The following is a 16,945-nucleotide window of genomic DNA, read 5'->3' on the forward strand; positions in this document are numbered from 1 at the left end:
TGTTCATGTCTCACATAAGGATCGTGGATGATGGGCAAAATTCCTTGAAGTCCTTTAGATCAATCTAAATATTCTTAATAGTTTAGTCTTTTAAAGTATAATTAGAGTATCATCATTCCTAACCTACAGTATATCCTTTGCATTTTACCACCACTGCTAATTGCCTTTCATCATGCTTTTATTGGGAATTGTTTTATTTGTTCAGGACATGTTTAACAACATGAAATAAAGTCCATCCTGGCTCAATTCAACATGCCTGAAAAGGAGGAGGAAGAAGCAGAGCTCCATATGTCAGCAATCGCCCATAGCTTGTTCACTTCCTGTGTTGAAATGGTGCAACTTTCTAATACTGAGATAAAGGAATGGAGAACGTGTAACAATACATTGATCACTTGTGCAGTGGCGAAGGAAAAGAAAAAGGGAACAAGAAAAAAAGGTGTGAAAAAAGTAAACATTGTAATGAATAAATAATGAAATAACAAATCAATAAAATAAATAAAGAATAAGTGGTCTGTTACATACGCCTGCCGAGCCAACTAACAAGAAAATTGCAAACATGCACACGTACACTGCAGCGCATGCGTTGCACATACGGATACATTCATTGGAAACATGACAGAATCAGCACAGGAGGAATGAGGCAATTTCAATATTTAGAGAGACGGGCACGTAACAGCGCTGCGATGTCACCAGCAGGTGGGGGTGTTGCCATAAACATAACAAGACAAAAAACAAGGCAATGACTTCAACAAAGATGCAAAGAGCAAAAGAAGAGAAACTTAAGGTGTCCTTTTGTCTCCATCACTAGACTGTTGGGGGACCATTCCGATGACTAATGAGAACGCGGAGCAACCGACCCCACGTGGAGTATAACGTGGTCTCACATCATCATCCACTCAGAAGGCAAGAGCGTAGCTGTGGTGTTGCCATGGTGATCGGCCTCCAACTCGTGGAAGTAGGCGTAAGAAGATGAATCAGCTTTCCATACCTGACTGTAATCGTCGCTGCCTGGCTAGCCTGACAACGTTTTGACCCTCAGAGTGTTTGAATGCGCCGAGGTCAGCCATGCAAAGCCAATCGCTCGGAGTGGCAACGCGTTTCAAGCAGAGGAAGAGGAGGGCAGGCTATCTAGTGCACATTCAGCTGTGAGAGGGCTGCTTCAGGTAAGGTGTGGGGCTGATGAGAGGGTAAAGTTGTGGGTATTGCGGGGTGGGGGAGAGGGAATCCTACTCACCAGACAGCTGCTGGACTCCAGGCTGGTCATGTGTGCTTAACAACTGGCTCTGAATTGTCTCCACTACCCGCTTAAAGCGTCGGCTGGGTCCTTCACACAGATACACAAAGCAGAGTCAGAAGAATGGACAGATGCTTTCGGGTACACAAGCAGCAGGAGAGTGATGGGAGACAAAGTGAAGTAAATGTGTGGACAGTAGAAGCGAGTCCACACGCAGTTTGGGGCAAAACATTTCCTGTTAGACCCAGATCGACTCATATCTGCCTCCACGTTTGCATGTGTGTGTGTGCGTGTGTGCGTGTGCGTGTGTGTGAGCATGCTGTGTAAGCCGGCTGAGCTCAGGGAGGGTGGAAGGAAATCTTATCAAGCACTCACAATGTGAAGACTTGTGAAAATCCCTTTTTGGCACCACATCTGATAACAGTCACCTCTGGGAACAGCAACTCTGAGCATTTGCTCCCCGCATAGACTTACGGGCCACATATTAGATAGATACACACACATAATCTAATCAGATCCAATATGAAATCTCAGTTTTTACTCGGCCTTAATGAACACTTAGAAATGATACCTTTGCTAAACGGCGTTTTTGTTGACAGCCTACCGCAATGACTTAGATTGTGTGGCAGTGTGTGGCAAAGAAGAACCTGTTGGATTTTGGTGTGGAAATACGGTACATTTGTGCGCAAAGCAAAGTTGTTTTGTAATGAGCATTAGCACCCCTGACTGCACTGGAGTCAACATGGATCGATAGTTTTTTTAATTTTAACTGAAGAACAAGACAAAAGTCACATTCTCTAGTGTAGACTTTTAGCTTTGATTTAAAAGGGTTCACTAAAATATAGCATATATGAACACACTTAATGAGTAACTTGCTTGGATTCAAGCAAGCAAACGCATGCCGTATACTGTATACCGGGGGTCACCAACGTTTTTCCTTGTGAGAGCTACTTTTACAAAATGAAAATGGTCAAGAGCTACTCATTTTTGTAACATTTATTTTCAGAGCTTATTTTAAACCCAAACAAAGCGAATATGCTTGTTTTACCAGAACATGAACAAAATGCTGGTGTCCACAACTCGCATTTTGTATTTCAGAATGCATTTCTTTCTACTGTTCTTTCATTATTAACTGAAAACCTGAATGAAAAGCAGGCTTGCGGGCACCTCATGTGGTCATGGGGGGCTACCTGGTGCCCGCGGGCACCACGTTGGTGACCCCTGATGTATAATGTTCCTGTATAGGAAGTGATTTGTATGTGCAGCAGTGTGATGGATGTGATCAACTGCCAGAAGCCATACAGAACACAATTAAAATTGTCCTTTGACACTTTGCGGTTCGAATTTCGCGGCTTCACTCTGTCAAAAATATATTAATTAATAAATCATGCTGTTTCTTGGTTGAATATGGCCTGTTATTAGCCAAAAATATGCACAGTGAAGCAAATTTTACGTTTTTTTTTTTTTTGCTAAATTAAGAAATTTCAAACAAAAAAAATGGCTACATGAACTAAAATGCATATACTGTACAGTCATCCCCCATAATTGGTTCCTGGCCCGACTGTGATAAATGAATTTCCGCGAAGTAGGATTCCTTTTTTTTAATAATTGTACTTTCATTTTGTTACTGTTTTTTGCTAACTTCTTTTGGCACTTTAAATGGCTTATACTCTTATTATGTCTACTATATTGGGTAGTACGAGTGTAACATGACTATAGAGGTGTTAGTTCATGTCCAGAAGGCCCTAATAATATTTAAAACTGTATTTAGAAGGTCGTAAACAGGTTTTCTTTGCTCTAAGTATAAAAATATTAGATGTATAAATCAGGAATCCTGCTTCACGGAAATTCCCATATCACTGAACCAATGGATTGCGATAAACGAGGGATTACTGTATTGGAAGTATTGGAGCATCCTGACCTGAGAGCAGGGTGAAGGTGACAGAGTAGATGCCATTCTCCTTGGTGGCAGCTGTGCTCTCCGTGTAGGTGATATCCACCTGGAATTTGACCGGCTTCTGGAAGACTGTCGGGCCGGCTGTGGACTTATACTCTGCTCGGAAACTAGTTTGTGAAATGACACTGTGGCTCAGGCTTGGGATCTGGGAGCAAAGAGAAAACATGATAATCAATAAAAGGTAAATGATGGGATAGGGAGAGCACTGATGTTTCATTTTTTATACGCATGCTGAAAATGACCACCCTCAATAAAACACCCTCTATAAAATATGAGCCGCAGGAGATTAATACCTTGGGGAGCAGCCATGCATGCAAGGGACTTAAGCTAATGTAGTCTTGAGTCATCCAACACTGCACTCCTAAAATGAATGTGTATGCCCAAAGAAAAAGGTGAGTTGTGAAATTGTCACGTTTCACCCTCGTAGTGTGGAGGGGTTGACATTCCATTAATATGAGTGTGCTTCAAGGTATAATTCCACTGATTCGGATGCCAATCTCCTGTCGGGACACCAGCTAGCACAGCCCTGGAGGGATAATAGGTACCTCCAGGGATGGGGGAAGATATTTGACATTGACCTGTGCAGGCAGACCGAACTTGCATGCATTTACTTCGACTTTGTTAAAATCTAACTGGGGTGAGGATAGGTTCTGTTCAATCATGCACGCTGAATGCTCAACTAGATTCTGCAGTGCTTACAAGTGCTAATGCTGCAGTTCTGCACTGTTATGCACACAGACACACCAAACACTGGCACAGTATGTCCACACACTGCTCATCTAAATAGTCACACAGAAAACATAAACACATGCTCAATAGACGACACTGACGGCAAAGCATCTATATGCTAATCATTAATGTTTTCTGCAGATTTTCTTTTGACCTGGTGTTGAGTCTGCAGTCATTGGGAAAATAGAAGATGAGCACAAGCAGTTGGCTGAATTGCTACATAAATTACAAGCATGTTAGCAGACCCGAGGCCCACCACGTACTCGTGAGACACATATCCGGAAAGAAAGGCTAAGAGCCAGCACCTGACTGCAAGAAGAGTTACCTCTGCTACACTCAGTAGGGCACGGGGGGGATGTGAAGAGTGAACTAATGTCACTTTTACGTCAAACAATAACACACTGGCTCAGGTCTACTTGCTTCTGTTGTTTTTCCACTTCAAAACCCGGTAACTCTTTACTTGTGTACCAAGATCAGATTTTTAAAATGTAAATACATTTATTATACTTCTTATAATATTATCTTACAATCCCTCAAGGAGAAATTCAATTTACCCTCTGCTGTACAGTATATATTTTGTTGCAAGGCACACACGTGCAGGTATGCATACTAGCATCTATCCAACAATGTATTTTTGAACCATGGCGATGGGTTGCCCATTTGGTCAATGGAAAAGTGTCAATAGCAAGTAGAACACTCTCTATTCAGGTCAGCACAATGCGGTGGAAGAGGTGCATAAATCATGAAGTCGGGGGGTCAGTACCGAGAGAAATGCTTGAACGATGTCGGCTTTGATGGAGCTGAGAGGTTTGTCCCTGATGACAATAAAGATCTGCTCCTCTTTTTCCAGGTTGATGAAATTACCAAACCAGGATTTTTTGGCAAGTCTGTGGAGAGAGTACAAAGTAAATGTTATACTATAAATAAAAAAAATTCAAAAATAGAAACGCTGGCTTTTCATCTCTGTGGAAGCACGGCGGTGACGAGCACCTTCTAGTTCACACATGCCCCCTGCAGAGCGAAGCAGTACTGCAAATGCCTTCTGTATGACATTTTTATAGGGGTCTTAAAAAAGCCTAACCTGCCAATAATGATTTTGATACCTTTTTTTTAATAACTGACAACATACACCTTCAATGTTGCAATTTTATTCAGCTGAAAAACATTGAACAATACCTGTGAAACAATACAAACTTGTTCTACCTGTACGAGATAGTTCTCTCAAACAGAAATTCCGAAGTTTAGCAAATTGCTGTCCAAACTGCTAAATGACATCAGTTCTTGCAGTCTTTTCTTTTTCAAATTTTAAAAACAAACAAAACTTGCACAACAGGTTACCCTGCAGACCTGATCTGAGCCTCTTAAATGCTGCATATTCTACAGTGCGCTGACTTCTCAAAAGGCGAATGAGGTTTGTTGTATTAAAGTTTTGTTTGCGGCCCCACTTTCGGCCAACACTGTTGTATTTGATTTTTACTTAAGAAAATGTTTAAAAAGGACTCTAATCATACACAAAAATACATTTCTAATACAGTTCAATGGACAAACATAAATAATAATTTTTTGTTAACATTACTTTTATTTTTTTAGTATATTTCAGCGAGGTTCTGCCTTACCCGCCTCCCCTGACTGCATGTCAATAGTGAGCACCAATGTAAAAGTCCAGAGGGGATGGAAACTAGTGAGTAATCACAGAGTAACTCAAGATACAGTACAGCAGTTGTGTCATGACTAATGGAAGCCGTAAAAAAAAAAAATCACACATTTCAATAATTGAATTCCTAGAAAAGTCAGAAAATAACAGCTATCCTACTGTGACATAGAATGGAAAGAGGGTGTCTATGGTTAACCTTTTTAATTTAGGGAATGGCGCTGCAAGGAGCAACGGCAATTTACCCATAAAAAAATGTCACTGGATTTCTTTTTGTGTTATTTATAGTTGTAGCTTCACACAGACAAACCTCCGTGCTTCGCAAGCAACCAGGATTTGACTGAGTACTAGTGTGGTATAGCTAGATATGCATTACTATGACAGCAAAAGTACTGCGCCTACTTACTCTGGGGAAGACTCTGGAGTGAGGCTAGACATCTCCTCTTGCGTGGGAACTGTGGAATCATGAGTTAGAGTGAGACAGAGGCTTAAACACTAACATGATTTTCAAGAAAACGTATAATCATTTCACAGACCTTGGAGTTTCCTGCGGTGGAAGCGCGGGGAACCCAGGAAACTGTTCTTAATGGAGTTGAGGCGCGTCCTCCATGGCATGCCACCAATGGAAGGACTGGGGGGTGGCGTCGGGTTGGGAGTTCCGGCCGGGCTGTCCTTGGGTGTGTGCACCGGGGTGCCCTTTGGGGTTGGTAGGGGACTGCCTCTAGGGGAGGGGTGGGGGGTAACCTGTATGAGGGGGATAGATTTAGGTGAAGAAGGCATGGATGTCACGGGGTGAAAGTGGTGCAGACGGATGGGGGAGAGAGGCACCACTGGGCTGAAGGGCACTGAGAGTTGGGGGTTGGCAGCGAAATGGGAGCGCCTCACTTGGGGGCTATTTACGGTGGAAGTAACAGGGATTGGAGAGGTTGGAGAGAGTGGGGAGGTTGGCGTGGGGGGCATGGAGGTAGATGGTGGCTGTGATGTTATCTGGCATGGAGCTGAGGACTCAGGCGAGGATGCTGCATCTGAAGATGATTCAGGGAGCGGGTTGGATCTTGTGGCTTGAAGAGGCTTTGGGGCAACTTTGGGCTTGGCCGGCAGCGTCTGTGTTTTGTTAAGTGCAGCTGGAAGGGCCTCAGTGCTCGGGGCCAGTGAATTAGGTGTAGAAATACGAGGGCCTGCGCGATTTGGAATTGGCTCGGGGGAAGGACAGGGGGTGGTGTTGGGAGACTGCGGCAAGTCAGTGTATTGAGGTGGAACACCAAACTTTCTACCAGGCTGTTTGGGAAAATAAAATACAAAAAACAAAGGAAGACACATAGCCATACAAACACAGGAATAAAGTAAAGATGTACAAACAGGAATTAAGTAAAGACATACGAACACAGGAAGAAAGCACAGACATCCACCAAGCAGCCATAAGCAAAGCAAGCAAAACAAAAGAGAGTACACATACACAAGATGGGTCAAAATTGGGAAAAAAAAGTAAAGGAAAAGAGAAAAGAAACATGCTGTTAGAAAATGTGACAAAGAAGAAAACCAAGCAAAATCAATGAGGGAATAAGACGATAAGACGAGCAAGCAAGCGATACTCCAAAAGTGCAAAGACAGAAGTGAGTCGTATCGGAAAAGAACAGCCAGTGGACTCAGACACATGGTTAATACAAACAAGCAGGGAAGACAGTTTGGATCTTAATGTTGGAACCGAGGCCAACACCAGAGCCTCCAGCAAGGGTTACTGATCTGGTACTGATTGTTCATCTTGGAACTGAAGCCACATTGAGTAAATATGAACAGGATGCCTTGGATTTTCCAATGCATATATTTGGAAAAAACAACTAGTTTTGTTTGGAATACATTTCCCTTCCAGATCAACTATAGAGAACCTCTTTGGGTTGAGGATCTTGTTTTAAAATGCTGGCTAATCCAGAGCCTTCTCAGGTTAGTCAACTGGATACGTTTATTTCAGGCCTACCCAATGCCAGCTCAAAAAGTAGGATTTTATAACGTATTCCTTGAGCTGGATTTCCACAGAGCTCAAGCCGCAGAAAACAGAGAGAGATGGGTAATTAAGCTAAGAGAGGATGGAGTGAGACGATGCTTTAGGCTTTGAGGGAAATTTTGCTCCCACAGTATCTCAGACAAGTGTGTACAGCCCTTACATTTCAGCAACCATTTTCTCAAGGGACGATGCTACAGAAGGGGAACTTGGAAAGACTTTTGAGTAGTCAGTGTACAGCTTGTATGGCAGTATAGATTTAAATTCCACTGAAGATTCCTCAACATACAACCATTACTGTCTAAATAGCTGACTACACAAGTGAGTACACCCCCAGTGAACATTTCTAAATTGTAGTCCCAGTAGTCAAAATTTAGTCTGGCCGCTATTTAGGCGTTATTTGGGCATGGAACTTACTTTTGTGAGGTACTGTACATTTAGTTTATGTTTCTGCACTACAACTTAGTGATGACCGGCTGATCCAAATTTGACTCTGTGGCCAAACTAGGTTGGACAAATTTATTAATAAGAATGAATTACCCGCAGATAGTCAATACGGATACAGAGGTAACATTTCAACTTCCATGGCACTGACTGAAATTACGGAAGAAATTACCAACGCTATAGACCACAAAACAGCTGCAGTATTTATGGATCTCACAAAAGCCTACAATACAATTAATCACAACATCCTGACTATAAAATCAGAAAGGTACATTATCAGAGGATTACTTTTGAGCTACCTAGCTAACAGGAAGCAATAAAGCTAGGAGAATACACATCTGCAAGTTTAAATACTTGTATTACATGTGAAGTACCCTAGGGGTCAAAACTGGGACTAAAACTGTTCAGCTTATTTATTATACTGCAATAGATGTGGAACAGATGGAGGGGATAGGAGTAAATAAGCTTTGCTTCTTCCTACTCCTTTTGGACATGTGGAACAGTGAATTGAATTATGTGATGTATTCCATTGTAACTTGTATGCATGTTCAAATATAATTAAACCATTACCATTACCAAACTTATTTGATACAGCTGCACATTCTAATGATATCACTGAATAGCACCAGTTTGGTTACCCATAAATATATTGAGTAGAGATGCACGATATTACCAGTAACTTTCTGCTTCTCAAGACCGATACGATACCGATAACTGTTATCTACTTTTTTCAAATTTAGATTTAACTATAGCTTGTGCACACCTGGAGGTAAGAAACACTCAAACAAATTTGGATTTGACAAACTGTACCTGCTGATTTGTCCTAATCAAATATCATGAGATTACTACTACCACATCACTACTATCAGGAGAACCAGAATATAGGGTGGGAGGAGCCACCTGGCGTGGCCCAGGAAGGTGCACTGTGTTCGGGCACACACACTCGAGCAGCCAGTGATGCCAAACCTTTTGCACTTTTCAAACACCGCAGCACAACATGCCCCGGGGGTGTGGGGTTTGCAGTGGCTAAAAAGGTTTTTTGTTTGCTTGAAGGGGGTTTTCTCCTCATCGTGGAGCATTTGGTCTGACTAGCACGCAAAATGTCTCTGCAACAGTGAACGCTTGTTTACAAGTGAGCTCAGGGGACGTTACGACAGGCCGCCAACGTCACAGGCCGGAGAAAAAAGGAGCGCTTGATTAAAATGATAGATTATCTAAGCTAATTTTAATGTTATCAGATTGATCAATTATGGCTCTGAAAATGATCAATCACCCTAATATTAAAGAAAGACTGCAGTGGTATAGAACTAGTATAGAACTGTACTGCATCCCTAAAAAGTATTATTGTTAATTTGCAAGATCATTTAGATTTGCAATGCAGCTCTTGTAGTAGATACAATTAGTGTGCAAACCAAAAGAAGTGACATTTGCAGTAATATCAGTAATATTGCTTGAATGTTGTGCTAAAGGTCATGAGGTACTGCAGTGGAGCCCTAATGACCATCTTTATGATCTCTTGCTGACATGCTGCAACAGCAAGAAGATGAGCTCAGCAGTAGTTATATGGTCATTTCATAGAGAACTGGGCCAAAAGGTGTAATGTCACATGTGTCTGCATTTCTAAGTGCATGGAAGGTGGTGACCTACCCGTGGGCTGCTGAGCGGGCTGGTGGTGAGGCCTGAGGAGGCTCCGCTAATAGACCGTGACCTGTAGCACACAAAAACACACACACAAGGTAAGAAGTCATTTGTGGACTGAACATGTGAAGCTGTTACATGCTTAATGCAGGCACAGGTCAGACGCTTGGAGGTCAAATGTTGCACTGGGAAGCACTAGAGCATATGGCGCCATCACGCCAAGCAGCAAGCGGCTACGAGGTGCCTTGGAGCACATGTAGGAGGGTGGAAACACTACAGCACACAGTGTAAGCCTTCCTTTGTCAGCACACACACACACACACACACACGCACACACACAGTATTTAACAGTGACTCCCAGCAATCAAATGTGTTGATTTGACTGCACACTCACCTAGAAATCTATCAGTGCCTTTCCACACATTAGCATTCAAATTAGCTTTTTTTTCCTCAGTCTGCACTTTGCTAATAAATAAAACATGTCAACTCTTTGCACGGGATCAGTAGCAGATATCTTGAGGGGGAAAAATGAAGTGGGGCATTTGGTGGTGTTACCATTCATTTTCCGTTTCCATACAGATGCTGTCAATAATATTGTGAGCCGAGCCAAGCTCCGAAATGAACAATCACAGGACAATCTGTCTCCATCATATACACACAGACACACAAACAGTGCCTGTCAACACCAGATGCTCATTGTCTCAACACTGCTCATTTTTGCCATTCATTCCACAAAGGCACCCTCCTTCTCCTTCCGTTCATGCCCTGATGTGTGAACATGTGGCCCAGACCTGGGATTTCAAAATGAAGAGAACGGTCAAATGAGAGTTTTCCCCTGAGATCTCACAAGACTGGTGGAGTAATGGAGACGGATGGTCCTTTCTGATGTTTGCGAGAGTCCCACAAGGGCTTCCATAAATGGACACCCAACTGCTTACATTGTTCCAGCTCAGACATAAAATAGAACCTAGTAATTCATAATTGCATGAAGAAAAATCTTCCCCCTGAGACGCGTAACTGCTACAGTGAAAAGACACAACTCCCACTCAAGTTATTTTTATAAAATTCTCACTGGTGATTGCACACGTGTGTAGGCGATGTTGAGAGCACGCGGGCTCAGACCAGACCAGAGCAGACAGACAGTTTGCAATGAAAGCACACAGTCCACTGAGACGTGGCCAAATAGCTTGTGTGCACATAGCCAGTTGCCCCTCATGTCAACACAAACACACTCAGCCTCCTCGGTCCATTATGACCATATTGTTCAACATACTCTGCATCTGTTAGTGTTGAACCAGGAGGTCCATAGAGCTGATAATACAGATGGCAATGCTGCACAGTAATGCTCAATTTTCAGGAAGACGATGAATAATTGGCTGTTTTATGTTAACAGAATGATGGTTTGTTATTACATGAACCAAGATATTTACTGTATAAACCAGCAAGTAAGACATTGGTTTTGTGCTACAAGACATGTCAGACAATTGGTGGCATACAGTGTCATTGCAGTGACTGAAAAGTGATTAAAAATTAACAATTATTTGGCTCAGGTATGTTTCACTTAATTCGAATATCCGTTCTTTTTAAGTAACCATAAAAAACAAATGTATGATTAAAAGCTTAGTCAATAAATTTGCAAATTTGCGAAATTTGCAACGAGGCAAATGCCCAACCGCAAAAGAGGCAGGGATCTACTGTATATGATTTGGACAAGCTTGCCCTTTCCATTAATATATTCTTGCATATACATATGTATGTAAGTATTTGTGTTTTCCATTTTATAAGTGTACTTTGGAAGAAGTCCAATGTTGTGGTATGTGTGTCTGTTCCACAGAGTTATCCAGGGATGAGCACAGATACCCAGTTCCATAATGGCACCTCTGCCAACATTAACGGTAGTAACCAGCTAAGTGGCTATTGGTGCCTCATTTTGGTACTGACTTGCACACATTTCGCCGTACGGCTACGTAGCACTGCCCACAATAGTAACACAACACTTCCTCATTATCAGCAAATGAGGGTCACAGCGGAATTCTAAACAACTGACTTTGGGCAGGACACCCTGGACTGGTCACCAGCCAACTGCAGGGCACACTAGACAAACAACTACTCACACTCACATTCATACCTATTTACAATTTAGAGTCACCAATTAACCTAACATGCATATTTTTCGAATGTTGAAGGGAGTGTCCGGAGAAAACCCACACACGGGGAGAATATGCCAACTCCACACAGAAATGTTCAAAATCATAGATCTCCTGACAGTGGGGCCAGAACGCTAAGCACTAGGCCACACGGTAATCATCCCTATCTACAGCTGGGTGAGATGGAACTAATACAAAAGGTTGATGAGTGTATGGACTGAAAACAAAACCGGAAAAAATATAATGGATGGTGCCGGGAATCACAGTGCCAAAGCCCAAAGACAATTCTACTGCTTTTTCTTTCACTCTGCTTCAGCAGTTGATTTCCTCTCTGTGAAGCAGATTGCCGTATCAATCAACACACTCTTTAAAGCAATTTCCTTTCCTGAGTCTGGAGAAACTCCCTGATGATCCACTAAATTAATATCCACAGTTCAGCTCCTCCAGTTTGAAGATGTAATAAGACCCCTACAGCTTCTTCTCAACAGACCTGTGGTACACATGCTCCCTTTCAGTATCTAAAACACATTAGAGTCAGTACGTAGCATCAACCATAGGACTTATCAAAACTACTCGGTATGACCCAACTCATTTAAATCGAATCGAGTGACGAGAGGGGATCTGTCAAGCAAACCCCCCACCCCCAAAAAAACAGAATTATTTAATATGCTACTCCTCACACTCTAGCACTTTTTCATTTTTCATTTCCATATCATTAACCTGCCCTCATTTCTCCTTGCATGCTGTGAGGTTTTTAAATGAAAGCAGTGGGATTTCTTGCTTTCACTTGAGCTTTAAATGCCCTCTCAACATACTTAGAAGAAATACAACTGACATTTGTGTGTGCATTTATGTGCAACATTGCCACAACAGCACTTGTCTATTTGGTTATTCTGCATGCAGGAACAAACAATGAGTCGCTATCTGCATTATATACGGGAGCACTGAGGGATTTTTGTTATGAACTCTCAGATAAAATTGACTCTCTCGTATGATTGATGCTGGTGTGAATGCATCCTGTCAAAATAAATAAATAAAGAAAAATGTCAAGTGTGATGCTACATGATAGCTTTAGTTCTACCAGTCTGTCATTGGGGCATAATAAGGCTGACTTGAGTTCAGAGAACAGACAGATAAAGTTTATAATGTGGCTTCACAGTTCTCTCCTTAACCACACATTTCACTACGGCTGCTATCTGCTAGAGAGCAATAAAACACAAGAGGCAGGAGAGAGATATATAGCGAGAGACATTTGATTTGGAGGCCGAGAAGCAGCAGCATATAAAACTACCAACCAAATCAGTAGCACAGATAGACGGCAGACAGAGAAAATCTAGCTGCATTTCTACATTGGTGGAGCCATTCTACACTAACATGGGTGGGGAGGGTGACAGGGACTGCGAATCAGTGGCACACAAGGGTGGAAAAGAGACTGAGTGAGTGAGACTGACAGGAGTTATAAAAAGGCTGGAGGGACCACATAGTTGACATTTGAATGGAGGGAATAAACAGAAAAAAAATAGTGGATGAAGAAAGATGCAGCGAGGTATTTATTTTTTTGTACAGCTGAAATACAATGTATGGACAAAAGTGTTTGGTTTTAGTTACCAAATTTACCAATTAAAATGCCCCAAATTATAATAAATAAATTAAAAATAAATAAATACAAATCAGCAAATTTATTTACTGTCATCTTACCAAAGTACGGTCCGCGGCTCATTTTTTATTGGCCCGCATCACATTGTAGAAATTAAATATAAACCAAAAAAACCTGCAACAGTAGCGAATACAATGTAAAGAGGAAAAAGCTGAAATGTTGATATCAATAACTAATAATAACACAAAGCTTTAAAATATATATACCATATAGAACTTTTTTTTAGCCTTTTTGCAAAATTAAAAAGATATTACAAGAATTTCAAAGCAGCCTTTGATTTTTCAGTATACGGCCCTTGCTGGAAAAAAGTTTGGACACTCATGGGTGTATCAAAAAAAGTAGCATCATCCTTCCGTCCTTACGGACATGTATTGCATAATTGCATGCTTGACTGAACACAGGCCCTTTTTCCGGTGGGCAAAAAAAAATTCCTCCAAAAAATTAAAGGGTTAAAATTTAAGGAAAAGTCTTAAACTGTGGTGCAAAATGAGAATTTTTTTCTTCTACGCTGCGATACCCAGATTAACCCTTTGTTTGACGTTATTTGCACTGGGGTAATGGATGTACGTTTTTGTCAACTTAGTCCTCAACATGACCTCCATTTCTTTGGATGCACAGTTGCGCTTGCCTCCACATGTCCTGCACTGCTTACCTAATCAATCCCCTGTCCCCCTGGAGGATGTTAACTTCAGCTCTGATTCACTGTTCAATGTTGTCGCGGTCATGTGGTGGTGGTGTCACGTACACTTTTGATTTGAGATGGCCCCACAGAAAAAAGTCCAGCGTGTCAAATCAGGTGACCTCGGGGGCCATTCCACTGGGCGGTTCAAAGCAATAACATGATCACCAAAAAGCTCGGTCCGTCAATCAGTTACAGTTCTCCTCCGGTGTGGTGGAGCACCATCTTGGACCCACCAAGAACGTGACAACCAACCGTTTCCTTGAAGACAAAAACGGGGCATTTCTCTGAGAGTACGCACGACATGCTCATTTAACATTCGGAGATAATCGCCACCGTTGATGTTGCGGAAAAAGTAACAATTAAACCATTTCCAACAAGACCAATCTTGTCGGAATAATCTGGGTATCGCAGCGTAGAAGAACAAAAAAATCTCATTTTGCATTACAGTTTATGACTTTTCCTTAAATTGAAACCCTTTCATTTTTTGCGGGGAATTGTTTTTTTTTGCCCACCGGGAAACGGGCCTGTGTTCAGTCATGCATGCAATTATGCAATACATTTTGGTATGGACCGAAGGATGATGTCCATGCCAACATATGCAAATATAGATGACTGGACAGAAAATCCCACATACATGCTACAAAATTCTGTAGAAAGTCCCAATACGTTTGTCCACATAATGTATGACTAAAATTTGACAAGATACGTGATGTGTTCTATTGTAAAAAGGCAAACTGGTGCTGTTGAATTCAGCTGTATTAGAGCAACTCCCAAACTAGCACCGTCTTTAAATAAAAACTTGGATGGCCTGAAGGGATGATGGAGTGGAGCAGAGGGGATGAAATGAGCAGATGAATCTTAACATGGAATTCAAAGATGGACAACTAAAAAAGTGGGAGCTGCAGAAATGAATCTAAAACATCCAAAGTGTCTTGTGGATGGACATTTTAAGCAACATGAGGTGAATTCTGGATGTGCTCTTGTTGCCAAACTGCTCCAGCGAGGAGTTATTAATACATCCGACATTGGGGAGAGTTCACAAATGTCTATAATTTTGGCAATGTTATATTATTCACTGGACCGACATTCATGTTCCCTCCCCTGCAAAGGAGAGCTGTGTCATTAGGCTCATCACGTTAACTCACATTCCGTCTTGCCTGCTGTCACAAACGTCACCGCCACCCAGCAGAAATATGTGCTGCGATGATATACTGGTGGCTGAAATAAGATGTGCAAATAGATTTTAAATCAGCCTTGCTATATGCCTTGCGGGGGTTGTGGCTCAGCCACCACCTTCTGAAATAGAAGCAAGGCTCTGCATCTCAAAGGAAAGTGAGGCACTGTATGGGAAAACGTGATTATCAATGCATTTAAGAGATGATAACTGAGCTTGGAAAAGGGGGGGGGGATTTGGATTTGGACATTTATTGTCCATTGTCCAGATTTTTAAACTCACAAGGTTTGTGCCAAAATGGTTGACTCTTACTTTTCCTGTGTTCATTTGTGAAGACTAAAGAGAGCACTTCTGCATCTTTCTGTACCTTGGGCGCTTCCTTGCAAGAGAGGGTAGGACAGGGAGTAAAAGGAGGGGAAGAGTGTAAGAAGTGAATACCTTTCTTCTTTGCTGCATTTTTTTCTGCCATCAGGAATATCCAAGCTTTTACTGTACACTGACTTACTACAGTGAGACAGGACACAAAGCGAGGAGATGGTCAGACTCACAGTCAGATGTTTGCAAAACCTGCTTTCACACCTGCTGAGAGACCACTGGCCTTACACAATAACACACACATACTCAGCTACGCTAAACATCTTAGAGACAATATCCATAAAGTGTCAATAAAAAGCCAGTCGTGATATGACCTATGATCTCGGACATCTCATGTCAGCTCAAATCACATCCTGTCACTTTGCAGAGGCAGCAAAATTCATCACGTCATGCCTACCGTTGGCCATGCTGTGTCATGTCGATGGCTCTCCTGGCTGGAACAGGCGAGCCTCCATCTGTGACACTGAGGACCTCCATGGACTTCCTCTCTGGTCTCCGTTTGCCGTGCCGGTTCAACATGGGAGAGTCCACACGCTTCTTTGGAGGATCTGTGTGTCAAACAGCAGGGCAAAGCCAGTCAGGATGACATTACAACACACAGGTTTGTTTGAGTGATATTTAGTCCTAATTGCATTGATATTTACTACTGGTCAGAAGTAAACGAATGGCCACATTATTGGCGATATCATATTCATTGAGTAGAGTCCAATCATCAAAATGTCGCTATTTAACAACTCATATTAGCTTTGTGGCCATAGCCAGCTATTATGTCACCAAAGTTGAAGATCTTTGGACGTCTTAGACTGAAATGTACTTATATGTATATAACATGTTATACAGTGATCCCTCGCCACTTCGTGCTTAAAATTTCCCAGCTTCACTCTATCACGGTTTTTAAAAAATACATCAATAAATCATGATGTTTTGGGGTTGAATATGACCTAAAAAAATGCATATTTACTGTAAGTAAATTTTTATTTTTTTGCCTAAATTAAGCATTTTCAAGCATTAAATACAAATATAAGGCATTCAGAAGATGAATTCAAAGATGTTTGGATGATATGTGGTATTCTACACTGGTCAGGAGGTGCAGGTAATGTTACTGTATAATGTTTGAGTCTGATGTTTGTGTGTTTGTGTTTGTGTGATCAAACTTGATCCCTGTAACAACAGGCTTTCATTGCAGGTTTGCATTATTTCACAACAGTAACAATAATCCAGAACACGAGCTACTGCTGTGGCGGTAAACCACGTCAAG

At 41.8% G+C, this 16,945-nt stretch overlaps 1 protein-coding gene across 9 annotated transcripts in view; it reads right to left on the reverse strand.

Moving 5' to 3' along the window:
- Positions 1-16,945, reverse strand: part of brsk2a (BR serine/threonine kinase 2a) — a 196,071-nt gene that overhangs the window by 6,475 nt on the left and 172,651 nt on the right. For 4 of the 9 annotated variants that reach the window (XM_054777184.1, XM_054777182.1, XM_054777181.1 and 1 more), the window contains exons 12-19: positions 16,085-16,235; positions 15,751-15,816; positions 9,662-9,722; positions 6,108-6,849; positions 5,978-6,026; positions 4,684-4,807; positions 3,156-3,336; positions 1,235-1,324 (exon numbers count right to left, since the gene is read on the reverse strand). In XM_054777184.1, coding sequence (XP_054633159.1) covers positions 1,235-1,324; positions 3,156-3,336; positions 4,684-4,807; positions 5,978-6,026; positions 6,108-6,849; positions 9,662-9,722; positions 15,751-15,816; positions 16,085-16,235 — 1,464 coding nt within the window. The remainder of the gene's footprint in view (positions 1-1,234; positions 1,325-3,155; positions 3,337-4,683; positions 4,808-5,977; positions 6,027-6,107; positions 6,850-9,661; positions 9,723-15,750; positions 15,817-16,084; positions 16,236-16,945) is intronic. The other 5 variants (XM_054777188.1, XM_054777187.1, XM_054777190.1 and 2 more) reach the window with 3 other exon arrangements.

The sequence above is a fragment of the Dunckerocampus dactyliophorus genome, chromosome 5 (assembly GCF_027744805.1).
Source record: "Dunckerocampus dactyliophorus isolate RoL2022-P2 chromosome 5, RoL_Ddac_1.1, whole genome shotgun sequence".
Taxonomy (NCBI): Eukaryota; Metazoa; Chordata; class Actinopteri; order Syngnathiformes; family Syngnathidae; genus Dunckerocampus; species Dunckerocampus dactyliophorus.